This window comes from Neopsephotus bourkii, unplaced genomic scaffold, assembly GCF_033783945.1.
Source record: "Neopsephotus bourkii isolate Nb327-2 ecotype Australia unplaced genomic scaffold, CSIRO-AGI_Nbou_v1 NB_1060, whole genome shotgun sequence".
Taxonomy (NCBI): domain Eukaryota; kingdom Metazoa; phylum Chordata; class Aves; order Psittaciformes; family Psittacidae; genus Neopsephotus; species Neopsephotus bourkii.
In genome coordinates, this window is record NW_026901548.1 from 2,055,364 (window position 1) to 2,076,055 (window position 20,692).

At 54.2% G+C, this 20,692-nt stretch overlaps 2 protein-coding genes across 2 annotated transcripts; one reads left to right on the forward strand and one right to left on the reverse strand.

Annotated features, from left to right (window-relative positions):
- The first annotated feature begins 199 nt into the window (after nt 1–199).
- LOC133216636 (tyrosine-protein kinase Srms-like) lies at nt 200–9,818 on the forward strand. Its single transcript, XM_061361512.1, has 8 exons — nt 200–1,994; nt 4,196–4,317; nt 5,472–5,638; nt 6,529–6,667; nt 7,253–7,411; nt 8,353–8,534; nt 8,703–8,859; nt 9,206–9,818. Exons 1-8 carry the CDS (start codon nt 1,639–1,641, stop codon nt 9,397–9,399), a joined length of 1,476 nt encoding a protein of 491 aa, XP_061217496.1. The 5' UTR covers nt 200–1,638; the 3' UTR covers nt 9,400–9,818.
- A 3,562-nt stretch (nt 9,819–13,380) lies between these two features.
- PPDPF (pancreatic progenitor cell differentiation and proliferation factor) lies at nt 13,381–16,282 on the reverse strand. The gene is made up of 5 exons (XM_061361516.1): nt 16,131–16,282; nt 15,028–15,110; nt 14,403–14,480; nt 13,936–14,032; nt 13,381–13,735 (listed from the first exon to the last, which is right to left on the reverse strand). The coding sequence occupies exons 2-5, from the start codon at nt 15,080–15,082 to the stop codon at nt 13,624–13,626; spliced, it is 342 nt and encodes a 113-aa protein (XP_061217500.1). The 5' UTR covers nt 15,083–15,110; nt 16,131–16,282; the 3' UTR covers nt 13,381–13,623.
- Between the last annotated feature and the right edge of the window lie 4,410 nt (nt 16,283–20,692).

Genomic DNA, 20,692 nt, shown 5'->3' on the forward strand with positions numbered 1-20,692 from the left:
GAGGGTGGTGAGGCACTGGAATGGGTTGCTCAGGGAGGTTGTGAATGCTCCATCCTTGGCAGTGTTCAAGGCCAGGTTGGACGAGGCCTTGGGTGATATGGTTTAGTGTGAGGTGTCCCTGCCTATGGCAGGGGGTTTGGAACTGGATGATCGTAAGGTCCTTTCCAACCCGAACTATTCTATGATTCTGTGTGTTGTAAAACCCTTCTGTGCTCCATCCTCTGTTCCCCTCCCCATGCTGAAGTGGGAAAACCACCCAGACAAATTGCAGGACGTTCCCCATCAGGTGGGAGAAGACCTTGGTGGAATTATCCTATGGATAATGCAGGTGTGATTTGGTAAGTAAGGAGTAGGTGTTTCACTGAAGATTCCCTTTATCCCTAGCTCCCATCTGTGCAGCAACGTGTGGGGCATGCTCATGGAGCGCTGTGTACTCCTGCCCTCTGCCTGGGAGAGAGGAAAGAAAGAGTTGATCCCAAACCACGTATTGAAATCCAGCTTTTGCAGGTTGTTTGGGCATCGTGGGGCACATCGAGCTGCTGACCCAGGGATGGGTCCGGGTTTGGTCTTCAATCTGCAGCTTAGATCTTTACCATTGATTTGCCATTATCTTTCTTTCTAAGCAGCCTCTTTGAAAACCCAGCTGCACACCCAAAATGAAGCCACCCAGACCAGTTATAACCAGAGGAGGATGGAAACAATGGGCTCAAGGCCAGGAGCGGGGTTGCCAGGCACAGAACTCCCTCTAATTAGATAGAACAGTTAAATGACAAAACCCAGGCAGGGGCTGGGGGGGGGCTGGAGCTGGAATTGCTCTGAGAGCAGCATCTTCATGTGGCTTAAAGTGCATGTGCAAGGTGAAAATCTCCATCCTTTGGCGGATCACACAAGGACCTCCTAATGCTGAGAGGGGCACATCTCTGCTGGAGGCTGAGCAAGCACCAGATCCTGTTGGATCTGGGAAGTGGGTTCTTGCAATGGGGAATTAATGGGGGGAGGTAAATGCACTAGCAGGGTAACTCTGGGAGGTTGCTGCAGACCAAAAAGGAAAAGGATTATGTTACAACCCCCACACGATCCACCCAACGACGATCCAAACCACCTCTTTTCTAAGGTTATTCCCTCACTTCCGTTTGAACTCTCGCACACTTGTGGATGCAGTTATTTTCCTATGGAAAACAAAACCAACCCAAACCCTCCCACACAAGTGAGATCAAGACTATTAACTGGAGTCAGCCACTTGTCACAAGAGCTGCTTGAAGAGCAGAGAGCTGTGTTTACCAGCGCTGCGGTAACAAGCAGGAGAGCTTCACAGCAGTAATTAAAGAGCAAGCAGAAGCCTTCTTGCTCCCTCTTGGAGAGCAGCGAGTGCGGCTCCAGCTGTGCCCGGCTCCCAGATGTGCCCGTGGGTCTGAGCGTGGGCCTCCCGCCTGCAGACTCGTCCCACCAGAACAACCAGTTTCACTTTCAGGAATAGGAAGTTCTCTGGGAAGTGCCGGCAAGCGCCCAGACACGCGCCAGGGACGCGGGACGGCGGCATGAGCTGCCCGGCCGGCAGCATGAGCCCGGGATCGCCCTATCCAACGGCATCGGGAAGCACGGTGGCGTAGACCACCGCATCCACCGCCTCCTCCAGGGATGGAGCAGTTTGTCCGGAAGCGTTTGACCTTCCTGACATCCTTCTGGAACAAGCTCCGTCCCCGCTCTGTGTCGGAGAGCTGCTCGCTGGGGTATCTCGGTTCCGATTCCGTTTCACTGCACTCGGAGCCGAATTCCATTCCCTTCATCCCCAAGTCCTCTCTTTTCATCGCTTTATACGCTTTCACAGCCCGGAGTGAGGAGGAACTGAGTGTAAGCGCAGGGGACAAACTGCGTGTCCTCAGAGAAGAAGGAGAGTATGTGTTTGCCCGGCGGCTGCTGGGGGAGCCGGCCATGGGCTATGTCCCTGCTGCCTACGTGGCCAACCTCAGCCAGGGCACCTCTGCTCATCGACCGTAAGTATCCGATGCTCTGGAACTGCAGGGGGATGGAGGCTGGACCATGGTAACGTGTTCCTGCCCAGGGAATGTTGTGCTCATCCTCTGTGACAGGAGGAGCATGAGCTCCTTGTCCCTGGCTCTTGCCATCAGTGGTGGTGGGGCTGAGTAGGGATCTGCTCCCCCCTGGGCATCTCTGCTCCTGCAGCTCATAGCAGTGGGGTGGAGGTATTGAGCACAGCAAGCAAGGGTTGGGGGTGCACCAAGGGGCAGAGATGCTGATACCCATTCCTGGGTTTATCACCCTCACAAAGGATGGGGTAGCTCTGTGCTGGGGTGCAGTGTGATGCTGTGCACGGGTGCAGCTGCAGTGCTGAATACATAGGCCCCTGCTTGCCACGACTCCTTTCCCTCTTGCTGTGCATTAAAGGGGGAGAAGAGAAGCTTGTACCTGAGCCCTGCCAGCTCTGAAGGGCCTTAGCGTGCAGGGAGAAGCAGTTTGGGTTGGGACCTGCTGGGAAGCTCCGTAGGACCGAGCCATGGTGGTGCTGCTGCCCGGCTCCAGCTCATCCAGGGCCGGGGGTTCCCCTGTCGGGTGCCTCCCATGGGACACGGAGCTCGGGTTGACGTGTCAGCCCGCCCTCCGCTGGGGAAAGCCCAGGCTCATCGTTGCATAAAGCAACCTGGTCCTGACACGCTAGAGAAAGCGCCCCAAGACACGGCTGCTCCCTGTGCTCCAGGCCCTGACTCACGCAAGGGATGGGATGGGGCGGGTGTAATCACCCTGCAGAACCATCCCGGTGCTCTCCCTGGGCTTCCCGGGAGCGGGGGTGAAGGAAAGGAATAGGAGGAGCCTGGAAAAGGGCCCTGATGTGCAGGGGCCGTGACTGCAGTCAGTGGGATGCGGGAGACCCTCCCTCTGTCCCCTCCCTGCATGTGCTTTGGGGAAAGGCAGATCCAGTCTGGTTTGGACTGTACTGGGATCACAGCAGTGAGGACCATGGAGTTAGCTCGCTGCTTTCATCCCATTGCACAGAGCAATTGGGCAGGCTGTCGCTGAGCGTGTGTGCATAACCCAGCCCCATCCCGAGGACAGGGCAAGGGCAATGCCGCGGTGCAGGAGGGCAGCAAACGTTCGGCTCCGCAGCCGGGGGGAGCCGGGAGCACACAGACTGCGCGGAGCCGCAGGTCGGAGCCGGGTGCTCATTTGCTCAGCTGCTCTAACCCCATCACCGTGTAATTTCCTGCTCAGCTTCGCAGACGCTGGTGATCCCAGGTAATGATGAAACCTTCAGCTGCTCGCGTCCTGGCTGTGCTTAGGCTGGATGAAGGGACAGGCCAAGGGGAATGGCTTGAACCTGCCCGAGGGGAGACTGAGCTGAGCTCTTAGGCAGAAGCTCTTCCCTGTGAGGGTGCTGAGGCGCTGGCACAGGGTGCCCAGAGAAGCTGTGGCTGCCCCATCCCTGGCAGTGCTCAAGGCCAGGTTGGACACAGGGGCTTGGAGCAAGCTGCTCCAGTGGAAGGGGTCCCTGCCCGTGGCAGGGGCTGGAGCTGGAGGAGCTTTAAGGTCCCTTCAACACAAACCAGGCTGGGAATTCTATAAGGCAGCCTCTTCCCAGTGTTCCTATGAATCCTGTTGAGTCAGGACCCATCCTGCTTTTTCATGCTGGAGATTCAGTGACAAGTGTCAGAGCTGATGAGGCACAGGAGAGGGTCTTGGCTGGATCCTTGGAGCAGCAAAAGGCAGCTCCCAGTGATGTTTTCATTGCTCCTGGGCTCTGAGAGCTGGTTGTGTCCAGGAGCTGCAGGTCAAGAAGCACACAGCATAGCTGTTGCTCTTGTAGCGGGACACATGGGTGCAACCCCACTGGAGCATCCTCTATGCAGCAGATGGTGGTTGGTGTTTCCATTAAGGGCATGCTGTCAGCCCAGGTTTTGGGATGTCAGCACTGACTTTGGGATGCAGCTGAGACCTGGGCAGCTCCATACGGTGGTGAGCAAACACAGCTGGAGGAAACCAATTGCAGGTAACAAGCTGCATAAAAATGCAATCAGGACCTACTAAACCTATTCCATCCAAGCAGGCTTGAGCAAATGGTGGTAGGGAGCTGCTCCCTCCCATCCCTGGCTCAGAGGATGCTGGAGCCCTTAATGTGGATGCAGCCCTGTCCATGCACTATCTCTTTGCCCCACACTAAGCCCTCTACTCTTCCCCTTAGCTGGTACTTCAGCAAGATCAGCCGAAACGAAGCGGAGCAGCTCCTCCTTTCACCTCCCAACCAGCATGGCTCCTTCCTTGTCCGGGACAGCGAGAGCAGCAAGGGCGAATACTCTCTCTCAGGTAATTTTATGGCAATTATCCAGAGCGAATTAGCACAGGGAAAAAGGAAGCAGCTGTTCCCTAGGGCAGCTCCTGGCTTGGTCAGCGCAGGGTGAAAAACACGGAAATATGCTCAAAGCACCTTACAGCATCTTGTTAAGGCGACTTGACAGCTTGTTAAAGCGTGGGGAAAGCTAAGGGATGCAGGTATGGATTGCTGAATTACTGCGGCCAAGGAAAGTCCATTGCTCCTGTCCAGGGTAGGAAAGCCATAAACAAATCACAGCGGGTTAATGATGGTTTTGTGGCACCAACTCCCAGGGTTTCATTCCAGCGGCTTTTGTCAGCTGAGAGTTGTCTGAAAATATGCTGTGACTGCAGAATAGCAGGGGCTAGGCTGCTCCCACACACCTGTCTGAATTCAGGGGGCTCAGACCAGGCAGCGCTGTTGGAGCCTGGTTTGATCCGTGTCAATGTTCACAGTGGACCCCACATCCACGCATCGGTCCCCAAGGCTGTGGAGGTCCACCCCAAACAGCAATAAAGGGTCTGTCTACTAGGGATTAGTTCCGTTAATAAAGCATCATCTCTCATAGCATCTTTCTCATAGCAGCCTTCCAGTATCTGAAGGGGGCCTATAGGGATGCTGGAGAGGGACTCTTTGTTAGGGACTGTAGTGACAGGACAAGGAGCAATGGGTTCAAACTTAAACAGGGGAAGTTTAGGTTGGATATAAGGAGGAAGTTCTTTACTGTGAGGGTGGTGAGGCACTGGAATGGGTTGCCCAGGGAGCTTGTGAATGCTCCATCCCTGGCAGTGTTCAAGGCCAGGTTGGACAGAGCCTTGGGTGAAATGGTTTAGTGTGAGGTGTCCCTGCCCATGGCAGGGGGTTGGAACTGGATGATCTTAAGGTCCTTTCCAACCCTAACTATTCTGTGATTCTTTGGCACAAACAAGCCCTGGTTGCCTATGGACAGGAATCTCCTGAGCCAGGAGCTGGGAGCAAATGGGATGATGTGGAGTGGGGTGTAACACAACAAGGGTAAGTTGTGTTGCTTTAGAGTGAATTAATAGAGTAGGTGCGTGGATATGAGAGAGGGTGAGGGTCAGCAGGGAGCTGGGAAGGGACTGGAGATGGCACGAGATGATTTTCCCGTTCCTGTTCTTCCCTGCAGTGCGCAACCACACGAAGGTCAGCCACTTCCGAATCTGCAAGAGCCCGGGGGGCAGCCTCTACATCCAGAAGGGACATCCCTTCCCCGACATGGAGGAGCTCCTCGCCTTCTACACGGAGCACTGGAAGGTCATCCAGAGCCCCTTGCTGCAGCCCTGCAGCCCTGCGGTGTGTATGGCAATGGCAAAGCTCGGCCAAGGGCCCCGGGATGGAAATAGGGGAAATTAGGGAAAAATAGGTATAATCAGTCTATCCATTTGGGGTTTGAGCTTTATGAAGCCAAGTTTAAATTATACCCTTAGTATAGCTGCCACCTTTTATCAGCCATGTTAAATCCAGGCATGGCATTTGTATGTGTTTCTGACCAGCCAAAAGGCAACGTCTTCTCCATCTCAAAGACAAGAAAGCACATTTTTACAAATCCCTTCAGTACTGAATCTGGACAAACCCACACTTCCAGTTCTTTTTCCTAAACTATAATAAAACCACATTGCTTTTATATAGCTTTCATGTCAATTAGCATGGCACTCATAAATCTGATGAGAGTATTAATCCCAAATTGCTGACTCATTTCCTGATTAGAATTCCATCCACTGATTATGACTTGGAAATAACAGTTAAACAGGTGAATAATGCGAGAGGGAAATGGAAAGTTATAAGATAAAAGAAATGCTTAATGAGCTGGAGTCTAAATCAGCTATAACGTGCAGTAATATTCATTTACTCGTTATTATTTATTGGTGGAAATGGAGAAAAGCCATATTTGAAGTCTAATGAGGAGTGAATTATGACTTGAATTGCTGATGTTTCATGTAGGCTCTGAAGATCTCCTCCCTTGCAGACTTGGCTGAGAGCAGAGCTAACGCAGAGGGTGCCCCACATCCTGTGCCCCCAATGAACATTTAAGAGAGGGAAAAGCAGTCCCAGTGCAATGCAGGGGGTGGAGCACCGTGTCCTGCTCGCTCCTCAATGCCACCGTGGGCACCAGAAGCTGGTGCAGGCTCCACCAGCAGGTCCTGGGGCTGGCTGGTCCGAGCACCCGATGTCCATGTTTGCAGACCCCCCCCGAGAGGGATGGCTGGGAGCGCCCACGCTGGGAGTTCACCCTGCGGAGGAAGCTGGGAGAGGGATACTTTGGAGAGGTGTGGGAAGGGCTGTGGAGGAACACAGTGCCGGTGGCCATCAAGATCATTAAAGGTAGGTGAAGGAGGAGATGTCAACAGTGGCCAAATGGGGCTCTTGTTCACTGTGACCCATTGGTCACTCCTTCTGTTTCCCAGTCTTCTTGGTCCCCATGTCTTATCAAGTGAACTGTGGTAGGACCTGGCAGGTAGCCACTGGACCCACCTAAGCTTGGGCTACACCTTGGATACTAGGTTGGATGGAGCTTTGAGCAAGGTCTAGTGGAAGGTGTCCCTGCTGGTGGCAGGGGTTGGAGCTGGATGATATTTAAGGTCCCTTCCAACCCAAACCAGGCTGGGGTTCTATGATCCTGTTTATAAAATGGCTTAATCTAGTGGGTTTGTGATAAGTCATATCAAGTCAAATCAAATCAAATGGTTTGTGCTCTGATGGGACAGTGATCCTGAAAATGGGATCCTGATGGGAAAACATCTCTTGGGTGTTGGATCTGAGACACAGGATATGCAGACATCAACTTTGAAAGCAATGGTGGGCTATAATTAGGAAAAAGGTCCTCATACCTCATAGTTGGACATGGTGAGCTCCTAACATCCACATGAGAAAGCAGCTCACAACAGTGATATTGGCTTTGTCCCCCAGCTGACATGAAGGCAGAAGACTTCACTAAGGAGATCCAGAACCTGAAGCGCCTGAGGCATGAGAAGCTGATCCAGCTGCACGCTGTGTGCTCGCTGGATGAGCCTGTGTACATCATCACTGAGCTCATGCGGAAAGGCAACCTCCACACCTACCTCAACAGTGAGTACCCCCACCATGGGGAGCAGGGTCTTGGGGCAGTGGGTGCTTTCCATGTCCCAGATTAGCCTGACAAACCCAAGGGTGAGCCTAAGAGCAACCTTGGTCTCAGTCCTGTGTGGTAATGCAGAGCAATCCACGGATGCTTGGTGGAGATATCTTGGGTGACTTTAACACCCAAAGACCCAGTCTGATGTGATCCTTTTGGTGACCGTGTGGGCTGGGTCTGTATCAGTCCGTTGGGGCCCAAGCATGTTGATAGGGACCTTCATCCCTCCTTCTCCATCCACCCATGATCTGCCAGCTCCCACCAGTGCACTGAGACCCCTCTGCTGTGCTTGGGCAACTCTTGGCTTTGTTATGACTGAAATAGCCAAACCTGAGCTGGCATCATGGTTGTGTTCATTATGCAGAGCTAGTACCAGGCCATGGTCCACTCAGGCATCAGTTTATTTTTCTTGGCCTTTCTTTTCCTGACCCAGTAATCAGTCTTGAAGGGAAACAAGACAAACCGCTTCCCACCAAGACCTGTTTTTCGACTGGTACCCTCCTCCTCCTCCACACTGACCTTGTTTTTGGTTGGGGCTCCAGCAGCATCTGGTACTGGAGGAGCTGGAGCTCACAGGTAGGACAAGTTGAGAGGCTTGGCTGGAGATTTGCATGGTAGAAGGTCACCTTTAGCTGTGAACAAGCCATGGACGTCTCCATCGTCACAGTAGCACAGGGTGCTCTTCAGAGCTCACATCAGTCCCATTCCTTAGGAGCACATGGTTGTGTTGAACTTCCCATGCTGGACTACCATGATGTTTAGGCACGACCTCCATGTGGAGGTTTTACATGTTCCCCTGGGATGGTGACATGGGACCAGGTCTCCTTCCAAACCAGAACACCCAAAATAGATGTTGTTTCATTGCCCCCAGTGCTGGGTTCATCTCTGTTAACAGGTCCTGAAGGGAAGTCCCTGGGCACCTCTCACCTGCTCAACATCGCCTGCCAAGTGGCGGATGGGATGAGGTACCTGGAGGAGAAGCACATTGTCCACCGGGATCTGGCGGCCAGAAACATCCTGGTGGGAGAGGAGCTCACCTGCAAGATTGCTGATTTTGGACTTGCCCGGCTCCTCAAGGTCAGTCAGTGGGATGCTGTGCTCCCTCCTGTCATCCCAGGCCACCAAGCTGCCCCATCCATGGGGCATCCCATTCCGCCACCATCCCCTGTCCCAGTTCAAAGCCACAAAAGCAGAGGCTGTGTTCATTACCCCATCCCTCATGACCCATCTCTGGTTGCTTTTCAGGATGACATTTATTCCACCAGCAGCAGCACTAAGATCCCAGTGAAATGGACAGCCCCAGAGGCAGCCAACTACCGCACCTACTCCCTCAAATCCGATGTCTGGTCCTATGGGATTCTGCTCTATGAAGTCTTCACGTATGGACAGATTCCATATGAAGGTAGGGTTCCAGTGCCACTCCACCCTCATGCTTGTCAGCTTGCCCGTGGTCCCTGAAAGCCAACATGTCATGAGTTGTTCTATTGCCCTTTCCACACAGGATGTGGAAGCAGCTCCTAGAGCATAAGCAACTTCTTGTCCTCTTTGGGGATTGCTAAAATGGATTCTCAGTGCTTGCAGGAAGGAGGCATGGGCTGGATGATCTCCCATAGCCTCTTCTCTATCAGCCTCATGGCAAAGCCCACATCACAGCAGCACAAGCTGACACCTTGGCCCATTGTAGTTGTACCTTCAGAGCATCCTTTGGGGACACCAGATCAAGGGGCATCTTCTCCTATTCCTTGCAGGGATGACAAACCAAGAAACCGTACGGCAAATCACCAGGGGGTACCGCCTGCCCCGGCCCAGCTCCTGCCCTCCCGAGATCTACAGCATCATGCTGGAATGCTGGAGCGGCAACACGGAGGAGCGTCCCACCTTCCTGGCCCTGCGGGAGAAGCTGGGCTTCATCTACAGACGGCTGCTCAGCTCCCTCTCTTGAGGGACCCTTCCCCACCATCCTTCCTGCACAAAGCTCCTCCAGGCCAGCTCTTGCCAAGAAGCTCCTTCCTTCTGGTTTGCCCTCAGACAGGGCTCCAAGGAAAGCATGTTCCACCCCCAGAACTGTGGTCCCTCTCAGTCAGGATGCAGGGATGTGGCCAAGGGAAAAGGCAGTGAGAGGTGGAGAACCCATTGCTAGTGCTTGGCTGTGTGGCAGCCTGGAAAAGCCCCATGGTAGTGAAGGCATCACCCAGAGTTTACATGGTCATACAGGCAGTAGGGTGGGAGGTCCCTGCTGCTCCCCATGCCAACGTGAAGGTTTGCAGGTCGTGTTCAGTTGTGGCTCTGCTTCATGTAGTGTGTCTGGTGTGTTCATCAATAAATGTGTGTGCATCATCCGTTGCTGGATGCTCTGCCCCCACCGTGCTGCTCCTCTCGCTGCCCACAGAGCAGTGGTTTGCCACCAGTCCCACTTCTGCAACCACAGATAGAACCACCCTCGTGTCTCTTTGGCTTATCCTTGAGTGCATTAAACCTCTGTGTGTGTCTGAAGAAGGAACAGGCCAAGGGGAATGGCTTGAACTTGCCAGAAGAGAGATGGAGCTGAGCTCTTAGGCAGAAGCTCTTCCCTGTGAGGGTGCTGAGGCGCTGGCACAGGGTACCCAGAGAAGCTGTGGCTGCCCCATCCCTGGCAGTGCTCAAGGCCAGGTTGGACACAGGGACTTGGAGCAAGGTGCTCCAGTGGAAGGGGTCCCTGCCCGTGGCAGGGGTTGGAGCTGGAGGAGCCTTAAGGACCCTTCCAACATCTATGATTCTATGAACCATTGCTTCACTGTGTTTTGCTCTTTACCACCCTTACAGTACAAAGCCAAGTGATGCTCGGGTGGCCGGGAACACGATGTGCTGGGGGTGAAAGGCAGCCTGGCACAGCTTGGATGCTGATTTCCTACTAACAAGCTCATTTGGCCTGAAGACCAAAGCCATGTCCAGGAGGTGATGGGCAGGGACACGCTTGCTGCAGCCATAAAGATATTAAATTTGCAGGTCTGGATGCCACCAGATGGAGCTAAGAATTAAGGAGGGAGGTGAAGGAGGAGTGTGGGGTGATGGGGTGGTCCATGGCTGGGGGCCCTCAGACTGTGAGGCACCGGCCCCATCAGACATGAGATCCCAAAGCGCCTCATCTGCTGTAGCAATACCATAATGGGTGGTGTGGAGAGGGGACATGGTGCTGCCCACAGCAGCGTTTCCTTCCTCCTCTGCTGCATTAAAAGCTGGCGTGCTGCTTGGGTTTACCCTCCAGCATGGTCTGCTGGGCTCTGGCATTCCTCTAAGTCATAAATTGCTTACTAAAAGTAGATGGATTTGGGGTGGGTGCCCAGATTTCCTCATCTTCTCCGAGGATCCCAGCCTGGGCAGAACACTGCAGCTTCCCCCAAAATCAGAGCTGCTATGGGGAAATTCATCCCACAAAGGCAGAGCCCCAGTTCCTTCCAAACCCCTCTGGAATGGGCGCTGCAAATGCTGTTGGTAGAGGCATTTGCCTGCTCTGGTTTCAGGCTGGCATTTGAAATCAGTGCCAGGCTAACGCGATGCATTTGTGCTGCACAGTTTGTTTCTATTTATAAGGGCCCACATTGGCCTTTGAAAGGGTGAGGGGGAAGCAAAATGCTGGAGGGTGGGGGGAGAAAGGCCCCAGGCAGCAAAAACAGGCAATGAAAGGGAATATTTCTTGGAGGAGTCAGCGGGGTGGCACCAGGGACCGAAAGCGAGCGGAATGCACCGGCTGCTTTAATCCCAAGTATGTGAGTCACTCAACAGGGAAAACACGGGATCTCATGGAGCAGAGAGGGGGAAGTCTGCCCCTATGGGTTGGTGCTACGGGAGGTGGGTGCTTGCCCCTCCGACAGCAAGGCTGATGATAAGGGGGGATGCTTAGGGAGGGGTATGGTGCATAAAGCTGGTGGCATCACAGGAAAGAGCCAGGGATGCAGGATTAGTGCCTTTGCCCTGCTATAGCCTTCCCCTGGGTGCCTGAGGACTCCCATCACGAGACCAGTAAGCAAATAGAGCAGTATTGACTTTACCTCTGTGTGCCCACACTTCAATCTGCAGCCCGTGATGCTGAAGGCTTGCAGGGAATACGTTTGTCTCTCGAGACCCTACTACTGCTGCTGGGAATCAGCAGCGGATGAGACCCAGCTGCTTCCCTGAGGGATCCTAGGGCTCTGGGGCATGGACAAGGTGTCTGCTGGTCCAGCCAATGCCTCCTCTTGTCTTACTCAGAAAGTGGGGGTTTTGCTTGATTTTCAGGTGTTTTGTGACATTTTAAAGGCTGCCGTGTGCTTCCTGTGATATAGAACCATGCATACCCCAGCACCCGCCACTACCGGATCCAACCATGGATCCAACCCGTGTGTCCAAGGCTGCTGGCCCTGGGGACCCCCACAGAGCCATTCCCTTTGGATGCACACAGAGAGTGGGGAGCAGACGTCCCAGTGCTGCCCTGGCTGCTCCTAAGGATGGAGGGGACACAGAGGACAAGGACCGCAACCTGGAGCCACAGAGCTCAGGGCAAAGCTAACACAACGCTTTTCCCTACCAGAAGCAAGGAGCAAAGCTGGATGTGACCCTGGATGCCTCTGCAGCACGGGTGTAAAGCGGAGCAGCCACGTTTCCTGCAGCTGCCTGAGCACAGCCTTGCCCTTTGCCCCTGCCCACACAGGTACAAAGTCAAAGTCATCACTCGGAGATCGTGGAACCCCAGCCTGGTTTGGGTGGAAGGGACCTCAAAGCTCCTCCAGCTCCAACCCCTGCCATGGGCAGGGACCCCTTCCACTGGAGCAGCTTGCTCCAAGCCCCGGTGTCCAACCTGGCCTTGAGCACTGCCAGGGATGGGGGAGCCACAGCTTCTCTGGGCACCCTGTGCCAGCGCCTCAGCACCCTCACAGGGAAGAGCTTCTGCCTAAGAGCTCAGCTCAGTCTCCCCTCGGGCAGGTTCAAGCCATTCCCCTTGCCCTGTCCCTGCAGGCCCTTATCCCAAGCCCCTCTCCAGGTTCCTGCAGCCCCTTTAGGCACTGGAGCTGCTCTAAGGTCTCCCCTTCAGGAGCCTTCTCTTCTCCAGGCTGCCCCAGCCCAGCTCTCTCAGGCTGTAACCCCCGGCTGCCATCTGGGCTGCAGCACCAGAGCACGCAGTCCCCATCCCGTATCTCAGGCTGGGGCTGAGAACAGACCAGGGCAGGAGATTTGGCACCTTTAAACCAGCCCCTGCCACGACCTTGTTTACCTCAAGCAGGAATTCGGGACCTTGCCCCCTTGCAGGCAGGAACCTGCAGGCTCTTGTTTTCGCTGTGCTTTATCAAGCAGCCTCCCCAGCTATCAGGCTAATCACAGCAGGGTCAAACAGGCAAAGCTGACTAATTCCAGGCAGAAATCAACCAAAACACCACTGAGGGCATTGCAGGACATTGCCCTGCTGTGCTCTGGCACTGACATCGGCACCATGAGCTCCAGGCTCTCATCAGACCCATGAAACGAGCCTTAGCTCTCCCCTCATTATTAAGGGCTCCTTTGGTAGCCCCTGCTCCATTTTATCAGCTGGAGATGGGTCTTGCAATCTCCTTCCCTTGTTATTCCGCACCCAAATCCTTCCCACAGCCCTGACCAGACCCAGCTCAGTCCCAGACACTCATTCCCACCCCACAAGGCATCGGAGCAGGGCTTCAATGTGCTTGAGGAGCAAAACAAGGGCAGTGCCAGCAGGGACAGGCTGTGCAGCCAAGTAAGGAGGCAATGGTGGGGGAGGCATTCACAGCATCACCCCAGGCCAGCCAGAGCTTGCTCACATGCCAACACACACGCATCCAGCGCATCACATGGGCACCATTGACATTACCAGACCCTGCCACTGCGGGTCCAACCCCACCAGCATTGACAGCATCACTCTGCTCTCCCACCCCGGGTGAAGAACAACCCACACCGGTTTAAAAGGCTGCTCAACTTTATTAGTTGCCATTGTGTGAGTGCAAGGTAAGTAAAACAAGGTACCACATCTGTGTGGGAAAGGGCATCCTTACGTTGAGGAGTAGAAAGGCTGGTGTGGGAATCCTCAGGGGGTTGTTGCCATCACAAAGCAGCACCTTTGCCTTGCAGAAGCCACCCTACTCTATGGGGGGGTAAGGGGATGTGCCCGCCGGTGTGGGAACAGCACCCAGCACCGACCCGCTCACACCGAGGGCCCGGAGCTGGGCTCACTCATGTGGTGCCTCCGTCCTGCTTCAGGGTCTGGCCCCAGGCCACAGGCCACTGGTCCTGTTGTCACCCGCAGCGCTCCCAGGCTGTAAGAGAGCACAGAGAGGGTCAGGGCAATGCCAAGGTGTGTTTTGGTGCTCTGTGTTTGTTTGTGCAGCAAAGGGATAGGTGCTCTGGGCATGAAGAAAGCACCCGTTGGGTCAGGATGCACCTTAGGGATGCTCCCATCTGCTCTGGGTTGCTGCACTGTTGCTCCCATGTTATTCCATCCTAGGAAAGCACTCACCTCTCCGGGGACTCCGACACGGCTGTCATGGCTGGGTGAGTCACCTTCCCAAAGAAGAAACTGGCCCACCAGTGACCGGGATCAGATTTGGGCAGACCTGGGGGACAGTGGAAGGGAAAGTCCAGGTTAGGGCAGCCCCAGCACCTACCCCAGTGTCATCCTGAGGCCTCTTGCTGTGAGGCCCTCAAAGTAAGAGGGATGTGGAGCTGTTGGAATGAGTCCAGAGAAGCCCATACATATGCTCTGAGGATGCTCCAGGAAGACCTCAGAGCAGGTCCAGTGCCTGAAAGGGCTACAGGAAACCTGGAGAGGGGCTTTGGACAGGGGCCTGTAGGAACAGGACACGGGGGAATGGCTTTAACCTGATGGAGCTTTAAGGTCCCTTCAACCCAAACCATCCTGGGATTCTATCATCCCATAGGAGAGGCTCAGTGGGGTTCGCATGGGGCTGGGATGGTGGCACTCACCTGGGGGGTGGGGGATGACCTCCCCTGAGTACTCAGAGCTGCTGCAGGAGCTGTTGCTGGATGTGGAGCTCAGGCGCCCTGTGGAGCAATCACAGCCATCAGAGCCAGCACCGACCCTCAGCCTTGGTGTGGCCATTCCTGTCTCATCACCACCTCAACCCAGCACTCGTGCAGCTTTAGTCCAAGTGCTACAAGCCTTGATCCTTGAGGTCCCTTCCAACCCGGTATTCTGTGCTTCCATGAATCCTGTTACTACTTTCAGCTCAAGGGGAATACTTTAATGCCCTCTGGTTTAGGCAATCCATTAAACCAGAAAGTCTCTCCCCTGGAGAGGTATCGTTGCCCAGGCTGGTTTTGCAGCTCATTCCCATACACATTTGAAATCATCACCTCTCCTCACCTACAACCTTAATGACAAGGGAAGGAGACTCCAAGCCCCATCTCCACTGGTATGATGGGGCAGGAGCCCCCAAAGGAAGGTCCCAATACAGGGGGGTGGCTTCTGGTGCCCCCCTTCCCCAGCAAGGAGCGCTTATGGGGTGTCATCTGAAGGCTTCATCCCTGCTGGAGCCACATCACCCTGAGCCTGCCTGAGCACCCAGCCCACCCCAGCACCCATCCTTACTTCTGTAGTAGTTGTGTGTGGCCATGAGCGAGCCGCTCGATGGGATGGATGCCATGGTCCCGGATCTTGGATCTTGTGCAGATCTAAAACCAGGGAGCAAAGGGGCAGCCGTTACTGCAGAGTTTAAATGGTACCAGTACGACTTCTTGGGAGGTGCACAGCAGCACTGCACTGGGGATGGGGGATAGTGCTCACAGTGCTATGCACAGCTCTGGAGCTCTGGCCAAACGCTATGTGCAAAGGCAGAATACTTCCCTTTGCACAGAGCAGGGGCTTGGCAGGTTTGCACAGCACCGTCCCCAACCCCTTCCCTGCCGGGTGTTTGACTTCCTCGCAGAAACCCAGCTCTCTTCCTTGTATCAACAGTTGGGAGTTACGAAATCTCAGGCCGGGATTGCGTAAGGAGCAAGGGAGTGTTTAGCCCGGGGCACATCGTGAGGGTTCTCATGTGAAGGACTCCAGTCCCATCCTGCTCCCAGCAGCACCTCACCACCCCGAACTGGGGCAAACCCGCCTGTCCTGCACCACCAAGCACAGCGCAGGCCTCCTCCAGCACGGGCCAGAACATTCCCTCCCTGGCCCAGTTCCGAGCTGGGGAAGTGCTTTCCTCCTCCTGGCACAAAGCACCCTCCTGCCAAGATGCTGACCCTTCCCATGCCCCATGAGCTGGTTCGTTCCTCTCCAAACAAGCTCCAAGACGGCTCAGCCAGCCAACGGGAGCATCTGGCAGGCGAAGTCCCGGACCTGTAGGAGGACACGGAGCCCCATCGCCATCCGGAGCACCGACATGGGCTGTGATCCGGACGGGGGTGCACCCAGCACCCTCACCAACATCAGCTCCTGGTAAGGCTTCCCCTGCTCTAATGATGCACCCACTTGTTAGGTATCCCTCTGTAGAATCATCTCCACGCACCCGCGTCCCCATTAATACAGTGATCCTTAGTGGGGAAACTGAGGCACGGAGCCATTTCCCCTGAATTCCACCCCACAACGACTCGGTACATCCTTGGAGTCGATCCCTCCCAAACGTCCCACCCCAAAATTGCTTCAGGCCGCCCCGTTTCCCCCCCTCCACGGAGGTTACACTACTGATCGCAGCGTACCTGGGCTGGGGCGGCGGCGGGGTCCGGCGGGCGGGCACTAGGGCCGCGGGGGCCGCTTAGCAGCGGCGGTTGCGTACGCTCCGCACCGCACGGCCTGAGCCGCGGCGCTGCAGGCCCCGCCCCCTGAACGATCCTTATATGACTTCTGGCCACGCCCCCTAGGAGCGCTTCACCAATCGGGGCGTGGGGGCGAGGCCGGGCACACTCTTTTCCCGCGGGAAACGGGATTTGCGCGGCAGCGTGTGCGTAACGCCGAGCACCGGAGGGGGGACGCGGTGGTACCGAGGGCGGGATGCGGGATGCGGGATGCCCCATGCCCCTCTTCGGTATTCCCTGTCCTGCCACGGACACCCTCCATGATACTTGGGTAAGAGCTGATTTGAGCGGTAGCGGCCCGATACCACCTTTAAAATTAGTGTAAAAGGGAATAGATAAACACTGATGTATTTGTAGGGGTTCTGGGCTGGCTGGGCTGTAGCGATCTGGGCGAAAATACTTTATTGTAGAGGAAAAAAGCCTGCAGCAAGGCTACAGGATGCGAGGTTACATCAACAAGGCATCACCAACAGAGATAGGGATGTCATCATCCCTCTCTGTGCTTCTCCATCCATCCCTGGAATACTGGGCTCAGTTTTGCTCCCTGTTCTACAGAAAAGATGTGGATAGGATGGAGAGGGTCTACAGAAGGACCACAAGGGTGATGCAAGGACTGAGTAGCTGTGTGAGGAAAGGCTGAGTCTGGTTTCCCAAGACAAAGCTTATCCTGGGTGTGTTGAAGAACTGAAGATGCATTTCATCTCTATTGATCAGGAATCAATAGTTTGAAAAGCCAGCAGGTGACAAGATTTGGATAAATTTTCTTTTTGATTTTCCTCTATTTAGAGCCTCAGTTGTCTGTAACTCTGCTTAGTTTACTGTTGAGTTTCTGGTTTCTGCTTTTTCCTTTTTGTTTTAAATCCAGTTCTCTGGGCTCCATATCCAGCTGGTACCTGGCTTTTGTTACCTGCTGGTTGCATGTGCTGTGGGAAATAGCCTTTTGTGTTAATGTACTTGTCCGAAACATCTGGAAGCCTTCAAAGGCGCAGAGCTGAACAACCTGCAGCCTCTGGACTCCACCAGCCCTCACAGGATGTCACAGATGGGTGTGAGTGAATCTTGGGGATGCTGGGGCACCCCAATGCCCAGCCAACAAGGCTTAATGCTGCTACAGGATTCTATGTGGGGATGTGACATCCCAATGGCTTCAGGAATTGGCTCAGTGGTGAGAAAGTTGCCCAACAGCCCCCCTTGCGTTCCCCATAGTGCTGCAGAGCCTGGTCCTGCACCACTGAGGGGGCTCCTGAATTCCCCCTGTGTGGAGGAGCTCTCTCTGCAGAGGAAGGAGCAGGCACAACCTGTGCTCAGCCTTCCTGCTCCTTCTGGGCTGCTTTGTGTGTTGCTCAGGGCTAGGTTTGGGATGTGGAAGCATCCATCCAGTGCAGGCAGCTGCTGCCACCTATGGATGAAGAATAGCCCAGATGTTCACCCTAGGACCATCTTCTCCTCCTTCCCCAGCACCTCTGCAGCCTCAGAGGATGCAGCAAGAGCAACTGTGAAGCGAAACCCATGGTTGTGTTGTGACCCAAGACCAGTACCTGAGCATCTTCCATTATCTGCTCATGTTTAAATAGGAAATGGGGATGTCCTGGAAATGCAAGGGGAGGCTTTCCTTAAGCACAACACTTAAGGAGCATATTTTATCTGCCTGCCTGGGGTATATACAGCAGAGTGACCCAAGTGCCACCTTGGTAGGAGAATAAACCAAAGTCAGCTAAGCCTTAGCAACATCCTCTGCTCATATGTGGTATTTTAATAAAGGATGGTGAGTTATTAAAGCCACTGAGTTACCACTAGAGGAGGAATTTCATCCCATGTCTGGTTGTTATTAAATCATCTGAAAGGAGAAGCTGTCCTGCTCTGCTCCCAGGGGAATGTGGGTACCAGGGCTGCCTTTGAACCCATGGCACGAAAGGCAACCCATGGCAGAGCTGAGGTTTAGGGTTTGCAGACACCAGGGATGGGATGTGGCTGTTCTATAGAAGAGAGGTTTCCTTGTCTTGACCCCATAACTCAGCCATTTGGTAGAAAAAGGGTTTCTGGAGGAGCACCCCCATGGCACATCTGGAGCTGTGCACCGTGGTGGGTCCTTGGGTGCAGCATGCCCTGCATGAGGCACACTGCTATCCCATCAGGGTGACACCAGACACCGTCCCCAGCTGGCCAAGTGGATGGAGGGCTTGGACATCTTGTTATCCCTCCCAAAGCTTATTTTTAACCCCCTGGCTCCAATTTAAAGGTATCAGCAGCATGGGCTGAGCACAGGCGCTCAAAATACTCCCTTCCTCCTCCTTCCCCTGGCTTTTGCTCCCATCATTTCTGCCTTCACCTCTCCTCTTCAGGTCTGCAGTGTGAAAATGAGTTGAAAAACCTGCTGGTATTAAAAGCTTCATGAGAGAGCTGGGCTTGTTCACTCTGGAGAAGAGCAGGCTTCAGGGAGTACCTTAGAGCAGCTCCAGTGCCTAAAGGGGCTGCAGGAAACCTGGAGAGGGGCTTGGGACAAGGGCCTGTAGGGACAGGACAGGGGAGAATGGCTTGAACCTGCCCGAGGGGAGACTGAGCTGAGCTCTTAGGCAGAAGCTCTTCCCTGTGAGGGTGCTGAGGCGCTGGCACAGGGTGCCCAGAGAAGCTGTGGCTGCCCCATCCCTGACAGTGCTCAAGGCCAGGTTGGACACAGGGGCTTGGAGCAAGCTGCTCCAGTGGAAGGGGTCCCTGCCCGTGGATGAGCTTTGAGGTTCCTTCCAACCCAAACCATTCTGGTGGATGAGGAGAGGATGCTCAGCATCTTGGTGTGGGTGCAAAGTCTCTGCAAAGCCTCCAAAGCTGGTGTGGAAGGAGCTGACAGCCTAACAGCATTCCCCCGCTTCCATAAAGCTGCCCTTTAGAGGACAACCACTGCCCTACATGCCTCTGATCTGCTTTTCCAATGCCTATGGCATGAGGAGCTGCATTTCCTCCTTTCAAGGAAAACACCTCTATTGCTTTGCATGGGAAGGAGGGGGGAAAATACCAATTTACAGCTATTCCTATGTCCAGCCCCACCTTAGCCCAGTGAGAGCAGGGCTTTAGGAGCTGCATCAAGGCAGGCATCCTTTGGGAAGTGTTCTTTGCCCAAACCCCCACCTCCAGAGCAGACCTGCTGCATTTTATAGTGACAAGCCACGAGTGCTTCAGCTGAACATGTTACTCGCGGGAGGAAACACCCCCGGTGTGAAGGCAAATCCAGGCAGACAGCCTGGGGTGTTCATATCCCAGATACATACAAATTACCGGCACTGCGGATTCCTCACTCTCCCAGTCTCGCTGTGCAGGGCCTCTTTGGGGGGAAAAATAGAAATCCCTATTATTATGACTGGGAAAAGGGAATTTTTAGCTTGAAGCATCAGATCTTAACCTTGGAACTGTGGGGCTGGGTGGGGTTGAAGTGATGGTGAAAGGGGTATGAGGTACCTGCTCTGTGTGCATCCTGCCCATCCCTTTGGTGGGGGATTCTGTTTTCTTAAGTGACCTCAAACCATTTGGTGATGGTTTTTGGGGTGGGGGAATGAAGCCTAAATAGGATGCATGGGAATCGTTTCAGCTGGGACCTGAATCTGAAGCCAGATGGATGGGGATGAGGTGCTAAAATTCAGCCGCCTTCAGATGCTGCCTGCTCAGGTCTCTTCTTTTACATAGCTGAACGTTTAAGGACAGATTCCCACTGTTTTCCAAGGGGGAAGATGGTTCCACTTGGGTGTGAAAATTGATCCTGATGGTCCGTAGGGATCAGATGCGTTTGGTGGAACCCTTTTCTCTGGGCGCACCACTGTGGCTTTAAGCTTCTTGGAGGCTGGGAATAAAGTGGCTTAACAGAGCCAGGATTAGCCAGGTCTGTCAGCCCCCTCTGCTACTCGTGTCCATACTATTTATAGTCCCGTGGGCCATCGCTGTACAAGTAAAGCATGGTGCACTGCCCGTTTCTCTTATCCCTGCCTGGGAAAAGGGTGAGAGTTCACATTCCCTTTGCCGCAGAGAGGAGAGCTCCATCACATGCTCACATAGCTCAAACACGGAGGGATCTGGGATTTACTCCATCTCCACTAAGGCTGAAGGCTTCATTAGCAAATGGAGCCCTGCTGAGAGCAGTTCCCAGGCTGCTTGTATAAAAATGGGACATTATTTCTTGGCAAAGCACTGAAATATGGATAGAAAGAATAAGGGATTCCTATACCCATCCCTCCTCTGTGCTACCGCACTTGGTGCCTGTCTCCACCACATCCAGACCTGGGGTAACACCACTGCTCCTATCCCAACACAAGGGTGGGTCAATCCCTTTGAATTCTTAAAGCCTTCCTCTTGGAAGTTTGTTTTTCCTGGCACTCAGTGCATTCATATTGCACAAGGGATGCTGCATAGAAGGCAAAGGTATCTTTCCTAAAGTCTCCTTTTAAGTGTTAATGAGAGGTCAGTGGCATTTGCATGATGTG